General features: G+C 37.8%; 1 protein-coding gene across 2 annotated transcripts in view; it reads right to left on the bottom strand.

The window, feature by feature from the left end:
• Positions 1-24926, bottom strand: part of TTC29 (tetratricopeptide repeat domain 29) — a 110232-nt gene that overhangs the window by 8852 nt on the left and 76454 nt on the right. For both annotated transcript variants that reach the window (XM_070757775.1, XM_070757774.1), the window contains exons 9-10: positions 21660-21783; positions 17496-17727 (exon numbers count right to left, since the gene is read on the bottom strand). In XM_070757775.1, coding sequence (XP_070613876.1) covers positions 17496-17727; positions 21660-21783 — 356 coding nt within the window. The remainder of the gene's footprint in view (positions 1-17495; positions 17728-21659; positions 21784-24926) is intronic.

A 24926-nucleotide genomic window follows, 5' to 3' on the forward strand; every position in this document is an offset into this window, starting at 1 on the left:
CTGGCTGTGTCTCTGCTGGCTCCATGCCCGGAGGAGGAGGACAGCGAAGAAGAGGGGGCTAAACAGTCGGACGGGGGAGAGGAAAATCAGGAATGGGATGAAGGAGAACAGCTCTCCCCAGCCAGTAGTTTGGAGTCATTAGGTGATGACGCTCAAGCCATCATTGACATGCGACAGAGACGGTCAGATCAAAGAAAGGAGCAATTAAAGAAGTATTATCAGCACTGAATTAGGAACAGCTGGGTTTGGGTGTGGTCCTCAGCAGGGTTTAAAAGGTAGGCAAGCCCTTGAAGCCATGTGGAGTGTTATCAGTTTGGAGTTGCGTTATCCTGTCTTGTTTCTCGGCGTCTCTGTTCCTGGCTTGTGGCCCAGCAGCTTTGGAAGACCCGTGGGAGGTGTAGGTCTGCTATCTACAGCCTCGGCTTGGCAGCAAGAATTCTGTATTGCTGCATGGACCTTTGCCTTCGTGGATATATCTGAAGAGACAGCATTTTCCTGTTTGTAAGGACATTTTCTGTTACCTGTGTTTTTCTTGAATTTTATAAAACTGCCTTTGCCTTTTACCAGTGTGTCTGGCTTCTCTTTTTGGGTTGGTATTTGCTTCTGGAGTGACCCAGACAGAACAAAAGCATTGGCTTTCTTGAATTGAATTGAATTCTTGGTAATGAGATTATAAATATCTGCAATCCTTTATATTATTATTGAACAAGGTAACTTTTCCCATGTTGAGGATGTTCAGATCCCTAACTGTTTGTTTAGGGAATCTGTCCAGTTACAATTTAATTTTTCTTAGGTACTTCTGTAAATTAAAAATAGCTTACTCCAATTTTGGTAATTAATTAAAGTTAACCCTGCATTATTATGGCAGCAACTGTATTCCACTGAAACCCCAAGTATTTCAATTTTTTTCAAAAATTCAATGTCTTGTGATTTGGTCAATTTTATATGGAATTTATTCCCAATGATTCTTTCCCCCCCCGTTTGAACTGGTAAATGGGTTTTAAGCCTCTGCTAAAAGTCCTACTGAAATAACACACAACTATGAGAGAAAGTGAATCCTCTGTCCTGGTAAGGTACAGGAATTAGATCTAAATAGAAGTTTTTGAGAAATGGGGATGAGAGGAAATTGGCATGGAATATAGATAGGTAGTGTTCTGTCTGGGTCACTCCAGAAGCCAATACCAACCCAAAAAGAGAAGCCAGACACACTGGTAAAAGGCAAAGGCAGTTTATATAATTCAAGGAAAACACAGGTAACAGAAAATGTCCTTACAAACAGGAAAAACTCTGGAACTTCAAATATATACACGAAGGGAATAGTCCATGGAGCAATACCAGATTCTTGCTGCCAAGACGAAGCTGTAGATAGCAAACAGACGCCTCCCACGACTCTTCCAGACTGCGGGGCCACAAGCCAAGATCAGAGACGCTGAGAATCAAAACAGGTCACCACAACTCCAATTGATAACACTCCACATGGCTTCAAGGCCTTGCCTGCCTTTTAAACCCTGCTGATGAGGACCACACCCAAACCCAGCTGTTTCTAATTCAGTGGTGATAATATTTCTTTAACTGCTCCTTTCGTTGCTCTGAACGTCTCTGTCTCATGTCAATGACAGCTTGTGCGTCATCACCTAATGACTCCAAGCTACTGGCTGGGGAGAGCCCCCCCCCCCGGGGCTCTCATGCTGTTCTCCTTCATCCCATTCCTGACTCTCCTCTCCCCCATCTGACTGTTCAGCCCCCTCCTCTGCGCTGTCATCCTCCTCCGGGCATGGAGCCAGCAGAGACACAGCTGGTCCCTGAGCAGCCTCAGGCTGAATCACAACAGGTAGGATGGAACAATAGGGTGTTTGTGATTGCCAGTTTTTTGTATCTTCACCAGTATTTTGATCAGAACAGTACATATGTAAAAAAAGGAGCCTAATCCATGAAACAAATCAAAGATATTGCCAAACAACTGGAGTTCTATCACAATCCTCAAGCACCGTAAAACAGTATATAATTCTAAGTGCTATTGCTATGCTGCTGAGTCCTGTTTCATGTTCTAAATGACCAACCCTTCTATTTCTATCAGGGGAAAAACTGGAGTCTCTCATTTTGTAAATAACTTGGCATCTCTCCCTTATGAGATTGTGCACTAGCAGTATTGCGTAAGAAGCTGTTTTCATTTATACTGACTCAGAATGACAGCCTGGCATGATGTAGATTGACAGAGAGCATGGCTGTTAGTCTACATTCATGACATGATTTGAAAGATTTGTAAAGTTTCAATTCAGTTCTATGTTGTCCAGGTGTTACATTTTGTATGCGGGTAATTGTACACTCTGTATGGTTGCCACCTAAAATCTTTTCCCTTATCATTCTTCCTCCATTAATCCTAAACTTTTGATGTATAAAAATATTGTACAATCTGGGGTCTTCCTGGATTGACAGTTCCTGCTCATTGATCTGGTGCACAAATTGTGTCCTTAGATGACAGGCCCTTCATATAGTCACCATGCCCTCATTACCTCTCAGTTTATCTACTGAAATGTGCTTTAGTGGGGGAGCATTAAAGACCACGTGAACCTTGTCCATAATGCAATGGCATAGGCAGTGATGGGCAGTATGTTCATCTAACAGTTTTGTTTCATGAGCTACACTGATTGTTAGTTTGCTGGTGGGTATACTTCAAGGTACTGATTGTTAACTATAAAGCCCTTCACAGCCTTGATATCTGTTTCAAATCTATCTCCCACAGTATCTCCGGGTCCATCCAAACTTGGAACGCTTGGTGTTAACGCAATTTTAAAAAATTATGTATTTATTTATTTAATTTATTTATTTTGTCCAATACACAATAATACGCACGAATCCCAGCGACCAATTAGGTCCCACAGAGTGGGCCTTCTCTGGGTCCCGTCAACTAAACAATGTCGTTTGGTGGGACCCAGGGGAAGAGCCTTCTCTGTGGCGGCCCCGGCCCTCTGGAACCAACTCCCCCCAGAGATTAGAATAGCCCCACCCTTCTTGCCTTTCGTAAGCTTCTTAAAACCCACCTCTGTCGTCAGGCATGGGGGAAGTGAGATATTCTTTCCCCCTAGGCTTCTACAATTTATGTATGGTATGTGTGTATGTATGATTGGTTTTAAAATAAGGGTTTTTAGCTGCTTTAGTATTGGATTGTCACATGTTGTTTTTACCACTGTTGTTAGCCGCCCCGAGTCTACGGAGAGGGGCGGCATACAAATCCAATTAATAATAATAATAATAATAATAATAATAATAATAATAATAATAATAATATTATAGAGGATATAGTAGAGAAGAAATACGAGGTATAGGAGAGACTATAGGACAGGGGACGGAAGGCACTCTAGTGCGCTTATGTACGCCCCTTACTGACCTCTTAGGAATCTGGAGAGGTCAACCGTGGATAGTCTAAGGGTAAAATGTTGGGGGGTTGGGGATGATACTACAGAGTCCGGTAATGAGTTCCATGCTTCAACAACCCAATTACTAAAGTCATATTTTTTACAGTCAAGTTTGGAGCGGTTAATATTAAGCTTGAATCTGTTGTGTGCTCTTGTGTTGTTGTGGTTGAAGCTGAAGTAGTCTTTGACAGGCAGGACATTGCAGCATATGATCTTGTGGGCAATACTTAGATCATGTTTAAGGCGTCGTAGTTCTAAGCTTTCAAGACCCAGGATTGTAAGTCTGGTTTCGTAGGGTATTCTGTTTCGAGTGGAGGAATGAAGGGCTCTTCTTGTGAAGTATCTCTGAACATTTTCAAAGATACTTCACAAGAAGACATTTTCATTTAAATCATCTATCACAATCCTGGGAACACATTTGGATGGTCCCTATAGTAGTGGGTTCTAAAACCCATTGCTACTGGTTTGTGTGTGTGCTTGCATGCAATGCATCCCGGTTAGATAGGTGGAACCTCCTGCCACAAGCTCTACAGGTTCACAGAATTGTGCTGAACCGGGAGTAACCTACCGCTCGTCCCTACCCTGCTGCAATTTTGAAGTACCTTGAAGACTTGGCTCTTTCCCCAAGCCTTTGAACATGAGTGAGTGAAACCTCTTGGATTATGTGGATTTACTACTTTTATTCTTTTGTTTTTGTGTGTATGTGTGTGTGTGTGTAAACCATATTTTTGCTGATAATGAAAAGGAAAGGAGACTAGTATAGATCTATTTTGAGCTTATTTGCTCTCATCAGCCAGCCATACCCTTACTGGGATTTGAACCGGCAGCCTCTGCCTTGTAAGGCAGTGGCCTTAGCCTCTAGACTGCAGGCTCTCCTCCTTATCAGCTTGTACCAGGGAAAGGTTATATGTGATTTTTTGTCAAGTCACCCTGGTATACCCAAAATTTATTATTTATTAAATTTATATACCCAAACTATATTACGCGCGAGCTGCCCAGAATTGTTGGAAATCAGGCAACATACAAATATAAGCAAGAATAATTAACTTTAGATGAAATGGTGAATGCAGGTTGCAGCATAAATACTGAACCAATAGAGAATAGAAAGGGGGAAAGCAGTTATAATAAAATACAAGCAGAAAGTGAGGCAAAGAGTCTTTGGAGGTAGGAATATTAAGCAAGTTAAGCTTCACTTTCTTTTATTTCTTATACTCTAATGTACATATAGAAACATAGAAACATAGAAGACTGACGGCAGAAAAAGACCCCATGGTCCATCTAGTCTGCCCTTATACTATTTCCTGTATTTTATCTTACAATGGATATATGTTTATCCCAGGCATGTTTAAATTCGGTTACTGTGGATTTACCAACCACGTCTGCTGGAAGTTTGTTCCAAGGATCTACTACTCTTTCAGTAAAATAATACTTTCTCATGTTGCCTTTGATCTTTCCCCCAACTAACTTCAGATTGTGTCCCCTTGTTCTTGTGTTCACTTTCCTGTTAAAAACACTTCCCTCCTGAACCCTATTTAACCCTTTAACATATTTAAATGTTTCGATCATGTCCCCCCTTTTCCTTCTGTCTTCCAGACTATACAGATTGAGTTCATTAAGTCTTTCCTGATACGTTTTATACTTCAGACCTTCCACCATTCTTGTAGCCCGTCTTTGGACCCGTTCAATTTTGTCATATATAAAAACACATGCTGATTTTCACTTGTATTTCATTTGATTGATTGATTGATTGATTGATTGTTAGAGTTGAAAGGGACCATGAAGGCCATCAAGTTCAACCCCCTGCCCAAGTAGGTACCCTATAGCACACCAGTCAAGTGGTAGTTCAATCTTCTCTTAAAAATGTCCAGAGTGTTGGAGTTCACAATGTCCGCTGGTAGGTTGTTCCATTGGCTGATCGCTCTGACCGTCAGGAAGTTCCTCCTTATCTCCATGTTGAATCTCTCCTTGGTCAGCTTCCAGCCGTTGTTCCTCGTCTGGCCCTCTGGTGCCCTGGAGAATAAAGTGATCCCCTCCTCTCTGTGACATCCCCTCGTATACTTGTAGACTGCTATCATGTGCGCTCTGGCCCTCCTTTTCTCTAGGCTATCCATGCCCAGTTCCCTCAGTCTCTCTTTGTAAGTCTTGGTTTCCAGTCCCTTAATCATCTTGGTTGCTCTTTTTTGCACCTTCTCCAGAGTTTCAATGTCTCTTTTGAAGTGTGGTGACCAGAACTGAATACAGTACTCCAGGTGTGGTTGGACCAGGGCGTAGTAGAGTGGTATTAAGACTTCCCTGGTCTTGGAGTGTATTCCCCTGTTGATGCAGCTTAGGATTGTGTTGGCTTTTTTAGCTGCACATTGTTGGCTCATGTTTAGTTGATTGTCCACCAAGACTCCGAGGTCTCTTTCGCAGTCGCTATTAAATAATGCTACTTTATTAAGATAAGTATAGCATCAGGAATAAAATCCCTAATTTGTTTTAACTATCTGCTATGTATGTGTTTCTATCAGCTCTGTCCTGATCCAGCCTCTGACAGAAACATTTTAGTTGACAACTGACAAATGATATTACTGCTGTACATGCCATCATCAATTCCAAAAGCCTGCTGGCATGGTTTGGAATCAAATAATGTTTGTGAAGTATGTGTGGTGTGATACTTTGTGGGAAGAAAAATATGCCGAATAGTTTTAAGCTGGAACATTTTTGCTTTGATATAGGAGCTCTCAGCTGTAAGTTCTAAAATACTTATAAGCATGCTTCTAAAAATATAAATAAATTTGGACTTAATTTGTTTTAATCAAACATATCTGATTAAAACACTCAAAAGTTAAATATCCTAACTTGTCTTAATTATTATTATTATTTATTGGATTTGTATGCCACTCCTCTCCGCAGACTCGGGGCGGCTAACAACAATGATAAAAAACAACATGTAACAATCCAATTTAATAAAACAACTAAAAACCCTTATTATAAAAAACCAAACATACACACAAACATACCATACATAACTTGTAATGGCCTAGGGAAAGGAATATCCTAACTCCCCCATGCCTGGCAACAAAGGTGGGTCTTGAGTAATTTGCGAAAGACAAGGAGGGTGGGGGTCGTTCTAATCTCTGGGGGGAGTTGATTCCAGAGGGCCGGGGCCGCCACAGAGAAGGCTCTTCCCCTGGGGCCCGCCAAACGACATTGTTTGGTCAACGGGACCCGGAGAAGGCCAACTCTGTGGGACCTTATTGGCTGCTGGGATTCGTGCGGTAGAAGGCGGTCATTACCAACACTTTGAATTGTGACTGGAAACCGATTGGTAGCCAGTGCAGGCCGCGGAGTGTTGCAGAAATGTGGGCGAATCTAGGAAGCCCCACGATGGCTCTCGCGGCCACATTCTGCACGATCTGAAGTTTCCGAACACTTTTCAAAGGTAGCCCCATGTAGAGAGCATTGCAGTAATTGAACCTCGAGGTGATGAGGGCATGAGTGACTGTGAGCAATGACTCCCTGTCCAAATAGGGCCACAACTGGTGCACCAGGCGAACCTGGGCAAACGCCCTCCTCGCCACAGCGGAAAGATGATGTTCCAATGTCAGCTGTGGATCGAGGAGGATGCCCAAGTTGCTTTTTGTAATTACAGGGGGTATATTTCAGAGAGTTCTAGTTCTGAAGCAACTAAGATCTTTTCTTTACAACAATATCCTCAGCAAGAACGAGGGATTCCTCTATTCCAGTTTTATGAATTTGGTAAACGTGTTAATTTAACCCAGATGCCTTCCACAAAAGATGGATTGCAAATAATGGCTGTTGCTCGTTGCTACTTTTGCGCCACACCTAATGCTAGTTATTTTGGTGGGGAGTGAGAGGAAGAGGGGGAGAAGAGAGAAGAGAGATATGATAAGATGATAAAAAGAAGCTGAGAAAAATATAAGTTGCTCTGGCTTGTTTGTTTTATTAGCTGAGAACATGATACATGGGAAAAATAAAATGAACAACATGTTGTGCACAAATTTAGTTGTTCTGATAGAGAGATTAATTGGGGCACACTTTTGGACAGTAATGTAGTCCAAAAGAAACTTGGATTTGATGTATAACTTGTGAAAATGTAACTGACAAGAGAATATTAATTATTAATTTCATATTTCTTTAAAACTACATCTTTTCCAAACAAGAGTTTGAGTTTCAGATAACCAATGTGTGAATGTAAGAGGATGCTCCTATCTTAAAGCCATATAACCAGTTAAATTTTACATGCCTGGGTTGCTTTGATAGCTAGAGAGATGAAAACTATAGTTTAATTTAAGTCCCCTTAGGGCCACTGCTGAAAGTTAGTTTATTTCAGAAATTCCAGTTATGGAATGTAAAGTTTTCCAGCTGAAGAGACTTTATGGAATATATTTTTCACAAATATATCGAGAAAGGCATTAGACTGGATGTGACTACCTGTATAAACTTGACTACATTGTTTTTATAATAGATATGAATTAATTAATTTTGGGGGAAAATCTGGGATGGCTTAAGACATACAGGAAGTTGAGATATTTCATAATGCAGATTTTCTCCCCCCCTCTTTTATGTACACTAAGAGCAGGGGTGGGCAGCAGGCGGGACGGGGTGGAACGCAGTTCCACTGGCGGGAATGAAGATGCCTGCGCAGCTCCAGCTGATCGGCTGCTGTCACTTCCTGGATTACTGGTCTCGCCTTGGCTCTCCTTTTTCCCTTGCTGCTGTGTCTGCACTCCTTGCTTTTTTCCTCTTTCCTCCTTCCTGGCCTCGGACGAGCTTCCCTCTCTCCTGTGCGGCTCCCCTCCAGCCTCATGCGGCCACCTCCCACATGAGATGCAAGCAGAAGGCGTGTCTGGAAGCACCGCTGGCAGCATTTATGCTTTTGGCAGCATCTGTTCGCCTAGCTACCCAGACGGAGGCGGGGGGAGACCCAGGAAGGAGAGCGCGAGAAACGTGAAGCAAATTGTCACACCAGCAAACGACACTGGTAAGGTTGTAAGTCGAGGATTTAACAGTTCACTTGAACGATGATGATCGTTCAAGCCGCTCCCACCTGAACTAATGGCCGGCAAGCCACTCCTACCCAGTCGCATGACCATTAAGCCACACCCACAAAATAAGCCACACCCACAGCGTGGCAGTAAAAATTTTGGCTGCCCATTACTGACTAAGAGCATATGCACTAAAGACAAATTCATGTGTCCAATCACACTTGGCCAATAAGGAATTCTATTCTGTTCTGTTCTAAAATGAAGATAGAGAAATTCAAGATAGAGAAATAACAATAAAAATGAATGTATTTTTTTCAGAGCTGCAAAACCAGTTGTATACAGTAATAGGTCTTGGATGTAATGAATCAGGGGTCACAGTTGCCTGCTTCACAACCAGCGTTTTAAGTTATTTCAGTATTTAGAGTAGTAAGATAAGTCTGAACCACATATGTCAGGAATTTTGTGCAATATTCCACATTAAAAAAAAAGACTTGGCACTTGTACAAAGCTGTTATCCAAAAAGCTCACTGAACTTAGCTGACTACTCCCTGAAGAACAGTTTGCATGACATTTTAGCTAAAGAAAGCTATAAAAATAAACTGCAGTGTTGTTTTTTGGAAATGGTTCAGTAATGCTACTGTCTTTATTGTAGCACAAAGCCTTCCATATATTCCTGCTGATCACAAGAATAACAGTGGTTAAAAATGCTAATAATCTGATGCATTTCGATTTTCAGTCTTTTAAATTTTTTCATCATTGATCTGGCTGGAGGCAACTAGAAATAATACACCAGTATTTAGTAAAATACAAATACTGTTAATTGAACTGGTATCTTGAAAGCCTTAATGTATCCTTGCTTCTGTTCTTAAGTTTTCCAATCTGCAGTTTTTAGAATTCCCACATAAATCACAGTAGGTATTTACGAAATAAAATATTCAGCAAATGTAAATTATGTATCCAAGTCCAAAAAAACCAATTATTAAAGAAGCTTAAATTGGGATACAGTATTTACTTCTCTACCCCCAAATTACAAAAACTGTCTCTAATATAAATTGTTATTTCAGACTTGAGTATTTATTAAAGTGCTGAATTATTTGACTACTTATGTTACAAAATATTTCTGACTGAGAAAGATGCATTTATATAAACATAATACCAAAAAACTGGAAAGCATGTGAATTCTATTCATATAATTTAATAGTTTTTATATTTTGTGAGTAGGATTTATCAACAGAAATTAAAACAGATTACATATTCTAAACATATTTATTTTCAAGGGGCAAATTTTATTCAGTTATAATTCCAGGTTTTCAATTCATTTCAGCAGATAAAAACATAATTTCCTGCTTGATATCCTTGGCCTACACAGATCTCATTTTTTTGTAGATCTTATTTATTTACTACATTATTTAAGCAGATAAGTGGCTACAAAGATCTCTGCCATTATTCCTTACTTTTTCAAAAAGTGCTTGAATTAAGAAAAATTAATCCCAAACTCTCTCACATATATGAGAACCCAGTAAATCAAGGAGATATTTGCCAAGGGTAATTCAAATTATTTTTTACAATAATAAAAACCATCGATTACAAACGTTCACAATCAAATACAATCACAAGTACAGAAAAAAAATAAAAGAAGAAACATTTAATCAAATGACAAAGTAGGAATGAGATAACAATTGCTCGAGGCTTAACAAACAAATGGGCACTAGGTGAATATTGCAAAAAGAGCATTGCAGACATGTAATGCCATCACAAAAAAGGCCTTGTTCCCTGGAGCTGAAGGAATTAGGCAGTAGAGCAGATGATGTAAAATGATGCAAGAAAAAAACAACAGCTTTACTTGTTTCCACAAAACAAAGTCACTATCAATATATTCATTACCAAGGTATATAGAACAACAATCTCTCTCAGCATAAGCTAGCTTTTGATTTTCTTTCTTAATACATAATAAATACCGAGTTCTAAAACGTATCTGATTTTGAAGTCTGACTGAAGGAATAGATATATTCCCAAGGGCAAGGTATGCAAATAAAACTAAGTAAATTATAATCTGAAACAACTGCTATTTCCAAAAGAAAGGCAAAGAAATGTCGGTGTATATCCAGCATAGAATGCTGTACAAGCAAAATTCCCAATATGTTATTACAAACTGTGACTTGACTTCATAAAACAGGAATAGCAAAACAAAGGGAAAAATTATGTTGGTGGCCTTTTCCTTTACCATCTGTGGAAACTATTGTAACTATGAAACCATGATGGAAATATTAGAGCTGCTATGCCTGGAAAAAAAAATGCAATGATCATTTCATTCTTCCTGTCTTTTAATGCTCCAGGGTTTTGGAGACAAATAGGAGCAATAAGTTCATTTTGCAGAATTAATGCTGTAATTCTTTATCATAAGAGCAAAGCATTACCTCAATCTGATTTTTCTACAAAATGATTCAAAGTATTTTTAATGATGGCCCTAATTTGTTAACACCTCTTAAATTATTAATCCGCCTTTATATTCAAGTAGTTATTGCATGTCACAACAATGTATCTATGCAAAGAAATTTAATAGTATTTTCTGCATATCAGAAAAAGGCTTGTTCTACAAGATGCTATTAAAAATGATAATGAGCTAAATATTTGCTGTAACAAAAGCTAAAATTACTGTATCAATCAACCTGAACGCTCTTATTCAAAACCTTATTAGCTTTTCCTATGTTTAAGTTGCATATTTGATTTTACATACACCTTAAGTCTTTTATTGTTTATTTTAAGACATCCCCCTTTTCCTATTTTCAAGATCAATACAAATATTTTGTTTTGTAAATAAACTGTATTATGAAATGCAGGACATATACAGATCATTCTGATGAGCAACACTTTTCAAATTTATTTTTTATTTATTTATTTATTTTGTCCAATACACAATGAGGGTTTTAGTGGGTATATATCTATATACACATAGTAAAATACATGATGAAGGTTATAGAGGAGATACTCATAGTAAAATATATCTAAGAAAGAATAGAAAAGAAGATATAGTAATAGAACGTATCAATGAAAGAATAGAAGAAGAGATATAGGAATAGAAGAAAGGTATAGGAGATATAGGAGAGGAATAGGACAGGGGATGGAAGGCACTCTAGTGCACTTGTACTCGCCCCTTACTGACCTCTTAGGAATCTGGATAGGTCAACTGTAGATAATCTAAGTGTAAAGTGTTGGGGGTTTGGGGATGACACTATTCTAGGACATACTTAGCTATTTCAATGGGAAAAAAATAAGGAAAATAAGAATACTGTATATGCTTTCAGAGAAATGTTTCTTATTTGTTAGCTTTGTTTGTTCTAGATAAATTTATCTGCCAACAAATATGAAATGCATGTCTGAAAGTACTATATTCCTATTTTTCCCATTATCATTCCCCATTTAAGTGGCTAAGTATGTCCTAGCACTAGAACTGGAGAACAAAAATACAGTATAACGGGACACATGTTAGGTTGAATAAAAGCAAAACAAGTAGGGAGGAAAATTTGGCAAAGGAACTTCTTGAAGAAGAAGCAAAACAGCTCCTTCTTCCTCATGGAAAATAACAATCCAGTTGCCTTTTAAAAAGGCACCTTCGGGTCAAAAGAATGGAGGGTAAAAAGATAGTAACAGAAAAAGAACACTTGCTATATAGATGGTAGGGTTCTACCTCAAAAGCTGTTATTCTCCTTGCCATGAAATATGATTAAGTGGACACAAGATGAATCAAAGTATTAAAAATTGTGCCAAGTTATTGTTTGAAAATTCTATCATTAAAAAAGTACCAAATTATTAACTTTATTTAAAATGGGTATCTGATTTTGAGGATTCAAATTAACTAATGGAAGTTATATTTTTTAAATGGAGGCAGTTAGTAGGAAAAAAAATATATAGAAGAAGTCTTGTGAAAAGTAATCTGTCATGGCTTTTTAAGAGATAAATATTTTTATTTTACTGTCTAGTAGCTTGGATGATATAACATATATTGTATATTTGGGATTTAAAAAATCGATATAGTCCCTCAACAACTGCTTCTGAGCAAACCTTGTTCTTGTGCTCACTTTCCTATTAAAAACACTTCCCTCCTGAACCTTATTGAACCCTTTAACATATTTAAATGTTTCGATCATGACCCCCCTTTTTCTTCTGTCCTTCAGACTCTACAGATTGAGTTCATTAAGTTTTCCTGATAAGTTTTATGCTTAAGACCTTCCACCATTTTTGTAGCCCGTCTTTGGACCCGTTCAATTTTGTCAATATCTTTTTGTAGCTGAGGTCTCCAGAACTGAACACAGTATTCCTAATGTGGTCTCACCAGTGCTATATACAGCAGGATCACAATCTCCCTCTTTCTTCTTGTTATACCTGTAGCTATGCATCCAAGCATCCTACTTGTTTTTCCTACCGCCCGACCACACTGCTTACCCATTTTGAGACTGTCAGAAATCACTACCCCTAAATCCTTCTCTTCTGAACTTTTTGCTAACACAGAACTGCCAATACAATATTCAGATTGAGGATTCTTTTTCCCCAAGTGCATTATTTTACATTTGGAAACATTAAACTGCAGTTTCCATTGCTTTGACCATTTATCTAGTAAAGCTAAATCGTTCACCATATTACAGACGCCCCCAGGAATATCAACCCTATTGCACACTTTAGAGTCATCGACAAATAGGCAAACCTTCCCTACCAAACCTTCCCTTATATCACTCACAAATATATTAAAAAGAATAGGACCTAGAACAGACCCTTGTGGCACACCGCTTGTAACCAGTCTCTGTTCAGAATACTCACCATTAACAACAACAAACTTGGCAGCTTTAAGACTTGTGGACTTCAACTCCCAGAATTCCAGTCATGCTAGCTCAGGAATAGGAGTTGAAGTCCATAAGTCTTAAATTTGCCAAATTTGAATACCTTGCACCCCAATCCCTATCCCAGGGGTCTTCCAACTTGACAGCTTTAAGACTAGTGGGCTTCAACTCCCAGAATTCCTCCTCCAGTCATGGTAGATTGGATAATTAGAAGGCGAAAACAGTCCCATTTTGTGCCCATTTTTTCAAACTAAATTTGTCTGTCTGTCTGTCTGTCTGTCTGTCTGTCTGTCTGTCTGTCTGTCTGTCTGTCTGTCTGTCTATCTATCTATCTATCTATCTATCTATCTATCTATCTATCTATCTATCTATCTATCTATCTTCTATGCCACCCTTCTCAAAGTCTCGAAGCGACTCAGGGCGGCATACAATATTGTAAATGCAGACAATTATGTGAAGAAATCTAATTATTATAAAAAGACATATTCAAATTAATAAAAATTCTAAAAAAAACCCTTATACAGCCATCCACATTCATCCAATTCAATCATTCATATTGGCTGGAGACAATCTCGTGGCTCATGGTCCCCATGTCCGCTGGTAGAGGTAGGACTTCAGAGTTTTACGAATGACCAGGAGGGAGGGGGCGGTATGCATCTACAGAGGGAGTTCATTCCTTAGGGCGGGGCCACCACAGAGAAGGCTCTTCTCCTAGGCACTGCCAAACGATAACAATGATAAGGAGAGAAGGAACTTAGAACTAAGGAAAAATTTCCTGACAGTGGAACCAGTGGAACTTCTGCTTCCAGAAGTTATGAATACTCCAACACTAGAAGTTTTAAAGAAGATGTTGGATAATCATTTGTCTGAAGTAGTGTAGCTTTACTAGATAAATCCTGCCTAACCAGAGGGTTGGACTAGAAGTCCCTCCAAGGTCCCTTCCAACAACTCTGTTTTTGTGGTTGTTACTATATTTAAAGCATTTTTGTCAGAAAAAAAAATAACATAATAGGAATACAGTGGTCCCTCGATTTTCGCGGGTTTGAACTTCGCGAAACGGCTATACCACGGTTTTTCAAAAATATTAATTAGAAAATACTTTGTTTTTTCCCCTATACCACGGTTTTTCCCACCCGATGACGTCATACATCATCGCCAAACTTTCGTCCGCCTTTAATAAATATTTTTTTAAATAAACTTTAATAAATAAACATGGTGAGTAATAATCTAAATGGTTGCTAAGGGAATGAGAAATTGCAGTTTAGGGATTTAAAGTGTTAAGGGAAGGCTTGTGATACTGTTCATAGCCAAAAATTGTGTATTTACTTCCGCATCTCTACTTCGTGGAAATTTGACTTTCGTGGGCGGTCTCGGAACGCATCCCCCGCAAAAATCGAGGGAACACTGTATTCTAATTTATTTCGCTAGAAAGATGAATATATATATTTGTTTGCCAATTTCTGCCAATATTATTTATTTCTGTTTATCCAAGCTCTACAAATACTACAGTAGTATCTTCAAGAATAGATCTGCTCGGTAAAAGCTCCATTTTTCTTCTTCTTTTGCCCCAATTCAATTATTGCATTCTTGAACTGCAGTGTATTCATTTGTGGGCACTGAGTCAGCCAGTGGGAGGGTAGCGATTGGAATATAATGTCATGTGAAGCAGTGAGAGTAAGATGAAAAAGTGTTTGCTGCTTAAGGGGTTGGTATTAAGTAGATGGGAATGGCTTCTAATTAGCCCCAAATTGCTGTGTTTCACAGTTTTCCTTCTTTCCCTCCTCCTAAGGTCACCAGCTGCCAATCTCTCTCTCTCTCTCTCTCTTTTTTTTCCCCTTCAAATTTTGTATGTGGAGTTCATTGCTCACTGCAGTGTAAGCCTTTGTTTCAAAAAGAGGGCTCCCAGGGTCTCAGCTGCTGGGGTACAGCTTGCTGCCTGCGATGAGTAGCAACTGTCAGTTTATTTTATCTCAGTCTTTTCATCATTCTGCTGAAACTGGTCGAGTGAAACCACCTGAGAGACCTGAGGATTCGGTACCTACAAGTCATTAGCCAGGACTGCTTAGTCTCTCCCTACACAGCAAGTCAACAGAATACAGCCTAAAAATACAGTCCACTTTAACCCTACGGTTTCCGCGATACTTCATTCTGCAGGGGCATCTTCTCTTTAATCTATCTAAAATGAAAATTAGAATTGTTCCAGGAGTAATTAATAGCACACAAGATCAACAATCAGTGTCAGCTTCTGACATCAGGATTCTCATCTTCTGTACATAATCGAATCGGCCAGTGTTTATCACAGCAAAATATAGTTTAATTTACATTATAAGAGAATGCTAACATTAATTTTTCTGGAGCATTCTTTATCAAATTAGGCATTCATTTATATAAATTATGTACTATAATGTAAGAAACAAAAAGTTTATTTGCAGGTCACCTACATTTTCCATTTACACTTTTTTGATTCCGGTTTTGATCTTTGCAAAAAACCTGACCTCACCTGTTGCTTTTTATATTAATATTAGCAATTCTTTTGCAATTAGTTTCTTGACGAACTGCGTATAACGGTAAGAGCTAATACCTCTACTCCCTTCAGAATTGAACAATACAGAAAAGGAAAAGTGTGACATCTCTTGCTTAGTATGAAATGTGAAAAGGGAACCATTGTTTTTTATAAACATATGCACACACGTATTTTACTGTAACCGTAAAGAAATTAGTAGGTAGGTAATTGTAAGATATCTCAGCTATGTGTTGGCCCAGGTGACTTGACTTAAAAAAAAATCACCTAAATTTACATTTTCTTAACAAGGCCTTTGGGGAGATCACATTTTAGATAACCAGCTCGCTTGTTTTGGTTCATCCAATATAATTTTTATATAATAAAAAAGGCATAAATAAAATATATGTGTGCATTGTGCATTCACTCCAACACGCAGGCATCATTAAATATTAAATATCACCCAATGCGCTCTAGCATTGAAATACCAGGAAGAAACTGGTTTAGGGTTTGGAGGTGGCCTAGTGGGCAGCAACAGAGTATATATTATTTCACAGATGTAAGGTGATAGCCTCATTCTGGGAAAACAGAGTTCACAACATCGTGTTCTAGTCTGTTTTTCTTCAAAAATATTCTAAGTCATTTGGAACATATACAGATATATAGATCAACTATTCCACCAATTATATGTTAAATATTGAGTGTGGAAGTCCTACAAAATGAAAGTACAGAAAGGCTAGTCCAATTGTTTGAATGAATTTATTCCTACTCTATCCAAATGAGTAAGTTCCATGCATTTGATCTAAACTCTTCTTTCTAATTAACGTTCTTACATTTTCCATCATGGGCAAAAGAGAAGCACATTCCTCGTCGCTCAAGAATATGAAAATGTAAAAGAAACGAACTGGTTGAAGATATTATTATGGAGGGCAAAGTAATTTGTAGAGGAGAAGAAACGGTAATTTATTATAATTTTTTTCAAAGAGTGAGGAAGGAATAAGTAGAAGAAATATAAAGAGAAAGAAAGAGGGAATATCAGAAATAGAAAAACAAAATGGCCATGAGTCATTTCTCATTTCCCCTCTGAATTATCTTTCATTTTCTCTGTGGATTATTAGACTTTATACACAAATAAATAAATACATGCTTCTCAGAAAGAACTGGGAGAAAAGTCTTACTTTCTTCATTTTTAGCATTCATTACTAACAGATCCAGAAGGCACCAAACTACTGTTTCACCATGTAAAGGCAAAATTAAAAATGAAGCATTAGCAACATAAATTTTGGGCTCAATTGAGGTCTTATACCTATATAATATTGTATTGTACTGAATATACTGTATTCAATAAGTTTATAAGTTTTCATGAATTTGTCATTTCCTTCCAATATATCATCTAATAATTTTAGTTAATTTTTCTAGGTTTAAAATTACAATGTTGTAAAATTATCTTTTAAGTATCGGAGAGCAAAATGAGTTTTTCCTCCGTACTCATTTAAAATTCTCCCATCTATCAATTAAAATGTTTAGAGTAAAAATGAGCCAATATCAGGAACTTTAAGCTGAAAATGGCAGCCTACTATTTTGTTGAATAATGCTTAATAAAAGGTTGCAAACTAATAGTATGTCCTACCTCTATAGAGGCATGGATATATCAATCAGTTTAACTCAGCAAGTAATTTAATAAAACTATGCAAAAACTGACTTAACCGTAAGGACAATGCAACACTAATGTGTTTCATAATGTGTATCTTACCCACTGCAAAAGGGTCATCGCACATGTCACTTCTATTTTCTTTCCAGTCCAGCAGGCACTCGAGGTTGATGGGATTTGCAGCTTCTATGTGAGTGTTAATTTTCAACATCAAGCTATGAGCTTTTCCGATGCCACAATATACCTTGATTTCACTCATGTGGGCCAAATCGGAGAGAACACTTGCTCCTTCAAAAGCCAGACTGAAATATTCACAGGCCTTGCTGTAATTCCCCTAGAAAAAAGAAACATGCTTCAACATTCCAAGATTCTCACTTGCAGCTTCCATGATTCCAATGAAGAATTGCAATGATTGAGGTGAGGAAGGAAATATGAAATTAAAACTGAAGTCTTTGTCCAGGAATGGACTTTCAGGGTGTCATTTAAATGTCATGTGACCTTTGGAAAAGGATGGGATGGGATAGGATTGGATAGGATGGGAAAGGAAAGAGGGGAGCAGAGGTGGGTTGCTCCTGGTTCTGACTGGTAGTGGGAATTTCCACCCACTTGTTGAAACGGGAGTGATGGCCAGATGGCCATGCCTCAGAACCAGCTCGGCGGCATTATATTTATTTATTTATTTATTTATTTATTTATTTATTTATTTATTTATTTATTTAGTTAGTTAGTTAGTTAGTTAGTTAGTTAGTTAGTTGGTTAGTTAGTTAGTCCAATACACAATGAGGGTTTTAATGGGTATATATCTATATACACATAGTAAAATACATGATGAAGGTTATAGAGGAGATACTCATAGTAAGATATATCTAAGAAAGAATAGAAAAGAAGATATAGTAATAGAACATATCAATGAAAGAATAGAAGAAGAGATATAGGAATAGAAGAAAGGTATAGGAGATATAGGAGAGCAATAGGACAGGGGACGGAAGGCACTCTAGTGCACTTGTACTCGCCCCTTACTGACCTCTTAGGAATCTGGATAGGTCAACCGTAGATAATCTAAGGGTAAAGTGTTGGGGGTTTGGGGATGACACTATGGAGTCCGGTAATGAGTTCCACGCTTCGACAACTCGGTTGCTGAAGTAATATTTTTTACAGTCAAGTTTGGAGCGGTTAATATTAATTTTAAATCTGTTGTGTGGTCTTGTGTTGTTGTGGTTGAAGCTGAAGTAGTCGCCGACAGGCAGGACGTTGCAGCATATGATCTTGTGGGCAATACTTAGATTTTGTTTAAGGCGTCTTAGTTCTAAACTATCTAGGCCCAGGATTGAAAGTCTAGTCTCGTAGGGTATTCTATTTCGAGTGGTGGAGTGAAGGGCTCTTCTGGTGAAGTATCTTTGGACATTTTCAAGGGTGTTAATGTCTGAAATGCGATATGGGTTCCAAACAGATGAGCTGTATTCGAGGATGGGTCTGGCAAAAGTTTCGTAGGCTCTGGTAAGTAGTGTGAGATTGCCAGAGCAGAAGCTACGTAGGATTAGGTTTACAAATCTTGAAGCCTTCTTGGCTATATTGTTGCAGTGGGCTTTGGAACTTAAATCTTTTGTTATTAGTATACCAAGGTCTTTAACCGAGTGGGGATTATCTGTGATAATTTTATTATACCATTTTATTTCTGGCTTCTGCGCATGTGCAGAAGCTGGTTTTTTGGCACCGCGCATGTGCAATGTGAGCATGCTGACATAGGAGGAAGTGAACCGGCAGCAAGATAAGTTAGAACCCACCCGTGGAGAGTAGAGGAATGGCAGGGAAGGGCAGAGGAGAGGAAAGGAGGCTAGAAGGGGAAGGGGGAGGAGAGGAGAGAAGAGAAGTGAAAAGCTCTCTTAATAGAACTTAGAATGATGGCCATGAATGGAGAACTTGGTTCAAATCTCAACTGATCAGTGATGGCTTAGAGCAGTGATGGCGAGCCATTTTTTCTCGGGTGCCAAAAGAGGAATTCAATAATTCAATGCCTGGGGAGGGTGAAAACTGTTTTCCCTGCCCCCTATAGGCCCTCTGGGGGATGAAAACAGCCTACTTCCCAACCTCTGATGGGTCCAGTAGGCTCATGTTTCACTTTCCTCAGGCTCAAAGATTTCCTTGGAGCTGAGGAAGGGTAAAACCGTCCTCCTCCATCCTGCTGGAAGCCAAAATGCCCTCCAGTGCCTCTGTGTGAGCCAGCACCCATACGCATGTTGGAGGTGAGCTAGGGCAACGGTTGACGTTCCAGCAGATATGGCTCTGCGTGCCACTTGTGGCACCCATGCCATAGGTTCGCCATCACTGGCTTAGAGTCTTAGACTATTCGTACCTTTCTGTCCAACCTATGTCAAGATTTGCTAAAAGACCACAATGCATGTGAAAAGAAAAGAAACATATACAGCATATTGCCCCAAACTCTTTGGAAAAATTATTAACTCCAGTCTGAATGAATACATTTACTTCTGCAGAATTTTATTTATATTTATGTGTAATACAATTAAGTAGAATGAATATAGAAAACACTTGATATGATCTGTTAATCAAACAGTTCAAGTATTATTAATATAAAATATAAGAAAGTAAAATTACAATAAATAAAACATCATCAAGTCAAGTTAGTATTCAAGCTAGCAATTAAACATAATAGTATAAGTAATTTCAAATGGAAAAACCCTGTGGGAACAAAAAATGTTTATATTCTAGATAATAAATCTGCTTATTTTAGTCTCACAATAAAACACAGATTTATTTATTTATTTTATTTATTAATTAGATTTGTATGCCGCCCCTCTCCACAGACTCGGGGCGGCTAACAACAGTAAAAAGGACAATATAAACAAATCTAATATTAAAAGTAATGTAAAAAATCCCAATTTAAGAAAAACCAATCATACATACAGACATACCATGCATAAATTTTATAAGCCTAGGGGGAAGGCAATATCTCAATTCCCCCATGCCTGACGACAGAGGTGGGTTTTAAGGAGCTTACGAAAGGCAAGGAGGATGGGGGCAACTCTGATATCTGGGGGGAGTTGGTTCCAGAGGGTTGGGGCCACCACAGAGAAGGCTCTTCCCCTGGGCCCCGCCAAACAACATTGTTTAGTTAACAGGACCCGGAGAAGGCCAACTCTGTGGGACGTAACTGGTCGCTGGGATTCGTGCGGCAGAAGACGGTCCCGGAGATATTCTGGTCCCATGCCATGAAGGGCTTTATAGATCATAAAGATAAGATCATCCTTTAGCAATCTCAGCACTCTACCACTATACACCACTTTATAATGCCTTGGTAAGACCACACCTGGAATATTGCATCCAGTTTTGGTCACCACGATATTAAAAAAATGTTGAGACTCTAGAAAGAGTGTGCAGAGGAGAGTAACCAACATGATTAAGGGACTGGAGGCTAAAATATATGAAGAACAGTTGCAGGAACTGGGTATGTCTAGTTTAATGAAAAGGACTAGGGGAGACATGACAGCAGTGTTCCAAAATCTCAGGGTTTATCACAAAGAAGAGGGAGTCAAGCTATTCTCCAAAGCATCTGAAGGCCAAAAGTTACTGAGGCTAATTCAGTCTTAATTAACACACATACACATAATATCAGCCTAAAGTAACAATTTTGATATACTGTACACACTGTTCACTACTTTGCTTCAACTAGAATCTGTGATTCAAAGTGCCTAACTTATTAGTATATTTTTAAAAATTGAGCCAATTTTAATAGAGCCAGGGTGGCGCAGCAGGTAGAGTGCTGTACTGCAGGCCACTGAAGCTGACTGAAGATCTGTAGGTCAGCGGTTCAAATCTCATCACCGGCTCAAGGTTGACTCAGCCCTCCATCCTTCCGAGGTGGTAAAATGAGGACCCGGATTGTGGGGGCAATATGCCGGCTCTGTTAAAAAGGGCTATTGCTAACATGTTGTAAGTCGCCCTGAGTCTAAGGAGAAGGGCGGCATAAAAATTGAATGGATGGATGGATGGATGGATGGATGGATGGATAGATAGATAGATAGATAGGTAGATAGATATAATAAAAACTGAAATATTTAAAAATGTGTAAAATATCTAGGATTTATTATTATTACAATGGAGTAAACAAATCTGAAAATTCAGCAACAATATATTCAGATTGCAGATATCATACATGGTGGTAAAATGTTTTAACATTACATATAGATTAATGCTGTTTCCATCTGATATAATAGTATACTGAATATATGTTATTAAATTAATACTTACACTTTCATTATAAATGTTTCCGAGGAATGTATAAGCATCCACAAGACTTTCACTCTGTTGAATATTCTTGGCAATGACCATGAACATTTCCAAATATGTAATAGCTTCATCTTTTCTTCCCTGACTAAGGACCAAATATTTATTGAAGAAATTCATTACATTACATAAGAATATAACTGAAGATCCACCAAACAATCTGTATATGTAACCTTGTTTTGAAAAGTTATAGAATATAAGTATGAGTCCAATACAGAAGAAAATGATAAACTGCAACATATAGGATAGATTATTTCAAAATATAATGACTACTTTTTAATTGATAATCTTATACAGTGTTCCCTCGATTTTCGTGGGGGATGCGTTCCGAGACCGCCCGCGAAAGTCGAATTTCTGCGAAGTAGAGATGCGGAAGTAAATACATTATTTTTGGCTATGAACAGTATCACAAGCCTTCCGTTAGCACTTTAAACCCCTAAATTGCAATTTCCCACTCCCTTAGCAACCATTTATATTATTACTCACCAGGGTTATTTATTAAAGTTTATTAAAAACATATTTATTAAAGGCGGACAAAAGTTTGGTGATGACATATGACATCATTGGGTGGGAAAAACCGTGGTATAGGGGGGAAAACACGAAGTATTTTTTAATTAATATTTTTGAAAAACCGTGGTATAGACTTTTCACGAAGTTTGAACCCGCGAAAATCAAGGGAACACTGTACTACCTACCACTGTTACACTGACTTGTAATGCATCATCTCCAATAATCAGTTTTGTTTTTAATAAAAAAAGCTATATTAACAACACTTCTCTCATCAGTATTACAATATAGTCAAACCTATTTATGAATAAATATGAGTTAAATACTTGCCTTGAACCTGAGGGCCCAGTGCAATGGTTCAGATGAAAAAATATGAAGCTACAAACAAACCCCAACTTCTATATGAATATAAAAATGATATGAAAAATAATATGTATTTGTAATTGCAAAGGAACTTTTTATTTAAAATACAGGAGAAAAATGGTAGATACAAAAATAAAAATGTATCATGCTTGAATCTTGCATGCAAACATAAGTCTCTATGAGACTCTAATGCTGTTTTTTTAATATGTTCACCAGATTAAAGTGAAGGAAACTAATTCAGTAGCTAACTTAGTTATAGATATAATGCTATCTATAACTAAAAGTAAATTCTTCTTTCATTTTTGAACTGTAGATTAAAAATTATATGAGATTAAAACTAATGCATTTTAAAATATTGCAATAAAATGTATTGGTTTTATTTTATTTCACTACATTTTGGAAAGAAAAAGGCCATCATATATTACGAGGATATAAAATGCATGGCAAACATTTGCTGCATGTCAAAGGTTTTCTAAAGTTTAAAGAAGAGCTATTTTTTCTTTCAGAGGAAGAAAATCAAGCATTTCCACACAGAAGACCTGAACTGATTCACACAAGTTAAAGAACAAGGTTAAAATGTTACACAAATATTAATTCCAGTTTTTTCCAGTTTTCTATATGCAGTGCACAGGTGCAACTTGAACAACATATTATATGGTATAATCACTAGATTCATTCAACCAGGCCTTAGAGAGTTAAAAACATATATTCTGAGGAAAGAACTCTTCGGTCCAAAGAATGAGAATGGAACTGTGGAGAATATTTGTGTATCAAGGTGATTCCAGTTTCCAATTGGGAAAACAGGACTGTTAACACCCACATCCCCTGACAACTGTCCAATTATGTATATCACACTTGGCCTACTGTTTGCAGTAGAAGTAATCAATAAAGGATGTGGTTGAGTGAACATAGATTTTGGTTGAACCAATGCATGAAATCTTAATCATTTACTCAGAGTGAAGAAATCAAATAGAACGGAGATGAAACCGCTACCAAGGGGGTTGTTGATTGTGCCGCCATGTTTGTGGGCTAGGAGCTGAAAAGTAATAAGTCAAATGGAACCAGTGACAGGAGAAAATGAATAAAGGTGTTGTTTTTAAAATGCAATGAATTAATAGAAATGTTTTTTGAGGATATTTGGATAGTTTTTGAGATTGCCCGATTAGATTCCACATTTTATTTATTAAAAAATAAGGATGCTACTAGACCATTAAATTTCAATAAAGCAAAAGGGTGGGGGAGGAATTAATAAGAATAATAATCACAAGAAAATATGCTCCTACAGAGGTTTTTCTTATGCCATGAGTGTAAAACTCTGCTACAAAATTAAAATACGATTGAAGAAGTTTGAGAAACAATAAAGAAAAAATCAAACTCTGCAAAAATAGCATTAAACAATAATATTCTGCCTAGTTTCTACCTTGTATTTAAAAAACCCTTACTTTTATTTTATATAGAAATAAATATAATCTACCCCTTAAGTGAGTGAAGCCATAGTTTCAGAGAAATTTGAACTTATGTTACAATGCAGAAGTTATTAGCCATAAGAAATATCTGTGGTATATCCCTATCCATCTATCTTTCTATCTTCCTATCTATCTATCTCTATCTATCTATCTATCTATCTATCTATCTATCTATCTATCTATCTATCTATCTATCTATCATCTGCCAACACCACAATACAGTGATTAGAAATAATTGTAAATTTTGAAGATAAAAAGTATTTAAAAAAAAATAAAAACATTTGGAATATGTTAAAAAACAATATATACTTTTACAATGAAACTAGATCTGAAGAAAGTTCTTCTATGTGACCTCTTTATATTGTTAAAATGGGCCATCTTTATATACACAAAGTAATTATGAATAATTCATAATTTTTAATTAATTCAGAATTAAGCAAAATATTAAGGTGACCAATTGTCCTTCTTTAGGGAGGACACTCCTTTTGTAGGTTCTGTCCTTCCTCAGAAAGTGTCCTCCTACTTGTCCTCCTTTTTGATATTTTAAAATTAATCTGTTAATCTCTATATTCTGAGATGCCGTGCCGAACTGTTATGGGTCATGTGATGGTACAGTTCTGAAAGACGCGAATATGAAATGCATGCACAGGGCACAGGAGAACTTCACGTGTCTCGCACTTGTCTCCCACCATTGCCTCTATATTATAGTGAGCCGGGGTGGTGCAGCAGGTAGAGTGCTGTACTGCAGGCCACTGAAGCTGACTGTAGATCTGAAGATCAGCGGTTCAGATCTCATCACCGGCTCAAGGTTGTCTCAGCCTTCCATCCTTCCGAGGTGGGTAAAATGAGGACCCGGATTGTGGGGGTAATACGCTGGCTCTGTTAAAAAGTGCTA

The sequence above is a fragment of the Erythrolamprus reginae genome, chromosome 7 (genome assembly GCF_031021105.1).
Source record: "Erythrolamprus reginae isolate rEryReg1 chromosome 7, rEryReg1.hap1, whole genome shotgun sequence".
NCBI lineage: Eukaryota > Metazoa > Chordata > Lepidosauria > Squamata > Dipsadidae > Erythrolamprus > Erythrolamprus reginae.